The sequence below is a fragment of the Bombus affinis genome, unplaced genomic scaffold (genome assembly GCF_024516045.1).
Source record: "Bombus affinis isolate iyBomAffi1 unplaced genomic scaffold, iyBomAffi1.2 ctg00000081.1, whole genome shotgun sequence".
NCBI lineage: Eukaryota > Metazoa > Arthropoda > Insecta > Hymenoptera > Apidae > Bombus > Bombus affinis.
The window spans coordinates 747,403-749,054 of NW_026108829.1; the positions used below are offsets into that span (position 1 = coordinate 747,403).

Here is a 1,652-nt window from a genome sequence, read left to right on the forward strand (position 1 = left end):
CCGCTTTAACTAACAGCGGAATAGACCCAACAGATAAAGCTTTGCTTGATGCAATGCAGAAGCAGAATGAGAGACTGACCCAACAAATGAGTATGCTTACACTGCGTATGGATGAAGTTGTAGCAAAAACAAAAACGGGAAATGTATCGGAGGCCAGTTCCCTAATAACCGTAGACGAAGTAACCCACACCGCTAAAGATCTATCGGTCCTTCGAGAACCTCGCCCATTACTTCAAACACCACCTCAACCATCCTGGGAAAGGACTTTTCCTGAACAATATACGCAACCAGAGCTAAAAGCTGAGAGTGCATTAAAATGCATTCCGATATTAAACGGAGAGGATGATATAGACGTGGAGGATTTTATTCATGAAATACAAGAAGTAAGAATGATGTGTAGCGAACCAACACTATTACTTAAAATGATTAAAATAGAGAAGATTTAGGAAAAGCCGCAATGGCAATCCGCAATATTCGTATTACCGAATTCGAATCTCTGTACGAAGCATTGAGACGTAATGTAGCTGCGCAAGTATCAGTGAGAGAACAACAGGACGAATTAAGAGGAATGAGGCAAGGATTAACCGAGAGCGTGCAAAACTATAACATCAGATTTCGAAGCGTTTTTAACAAACTCCAACACAGCATTACCAACGAGTATAGAGACGAACTAACTCGACGGGTGATGAACGAGCAACTATACATGGACTCTGTGACCGACTATGTAAGAGGCCTTCGTCCAGAAATAGGGCAGGCGCTAATGGCTAATCTCCCCCCAAATCTCATCGAAGCAGAAAAGAAAGCAATGAATATGGAAAGATACTTTCGCGAGCACAGCTCTCGCAGACAGATGACGCGACAGACAACCGCCCCGCCATTTTATCGTAACCAGGCTTCTCATCCAGTAGACAATCGCTTCGCTATTACAAGTAACACAAATAATAAAACTCCACTCACACAAAATACTCTACCAAGAACGAACAATTTTACGAAGTTTGGGAACAGACCATTAAGCGAAAGGACGCAAGCGAAATGTCCCAAATGCAATCGATTGGGACACCTTCCCAATCAATGCCAAAATTTTCGGATACCGCCTCAAAGAAAAGCCCCTCCAGGAATAAACCACGTTCAAGAACAATCGGAATTAACAATGCTACCTCAGGAAGATTACCCACAATACTATTACAATTACCAGGACGACCAGGATTGCGATTTCTCGTTGACTCCGGGGCAGGAATCAACTTGCTTAAACAAAGATGCTACCCAGGAAAGACAACAATACCAGACACAAAGAAATTCTCCATGGGACATTCCGAATACGAATCTAATTCCAAAGTCAAGTTGAATTTGTTCGACAAAAAGATAGACTTCTCTTTAATAGATGACGATTTCCCAATTATAGAAGATGGCATATTAGGCTTACCCGGTTTGAATCAATATCGATTCGATCTCTCCAACGAAACATTGAAATTAGATAACAACACCCTTCTGCTGCAACAAGAATCAACCCTTGCACCAGGAGAAACCATTCAAAAAATTATATACCTCGAAGGGAAGCCAACGCCAGTGTGCTTTATAAATGGTGGTAAGTCTTCAATTCAAGTTTCTAACATTATCGAAAATACAAATACCATAGATCAAATCCAAAAATT

General features: G+C 41.2%; 1 protein-coding gene across 1 annotated transcript; it reads left to right on the plus strand.

Annotated features, from left to right (window-relative positions):
* Positions 1 to 245: 245 nt before the first annotated feature.
* LOC126927273 (uncharacterized) lies at positions 246 to 1,403 on the plus strand. Its single transcript, XM_050743519.1, has 2 exons — positions 246 to 383; positions 447 to 1,403. Exon 2 carries the CDS (start codon positions 458 to 460, stop codon positions 1,343 to 1,345), a length of 888 nt encoding a protein of 295 aa, XP_050599476.1. The 5' UTR covers positions 246 to 383; positions 447 to 457; the 3' UTR covers positions 1,346 to 1,403.
* Positions 1,404 to 1,652: the final 249 nt, after the last annotated feature.

Coding starts and splice junctions, on each gene's coding strand:
- LOC126927273 (XM_050743519.1), top strand. CDS start 458: ATGGCAATCCGCAATATTCGTATTACCGAATTCGAATCTCTGTACGAA.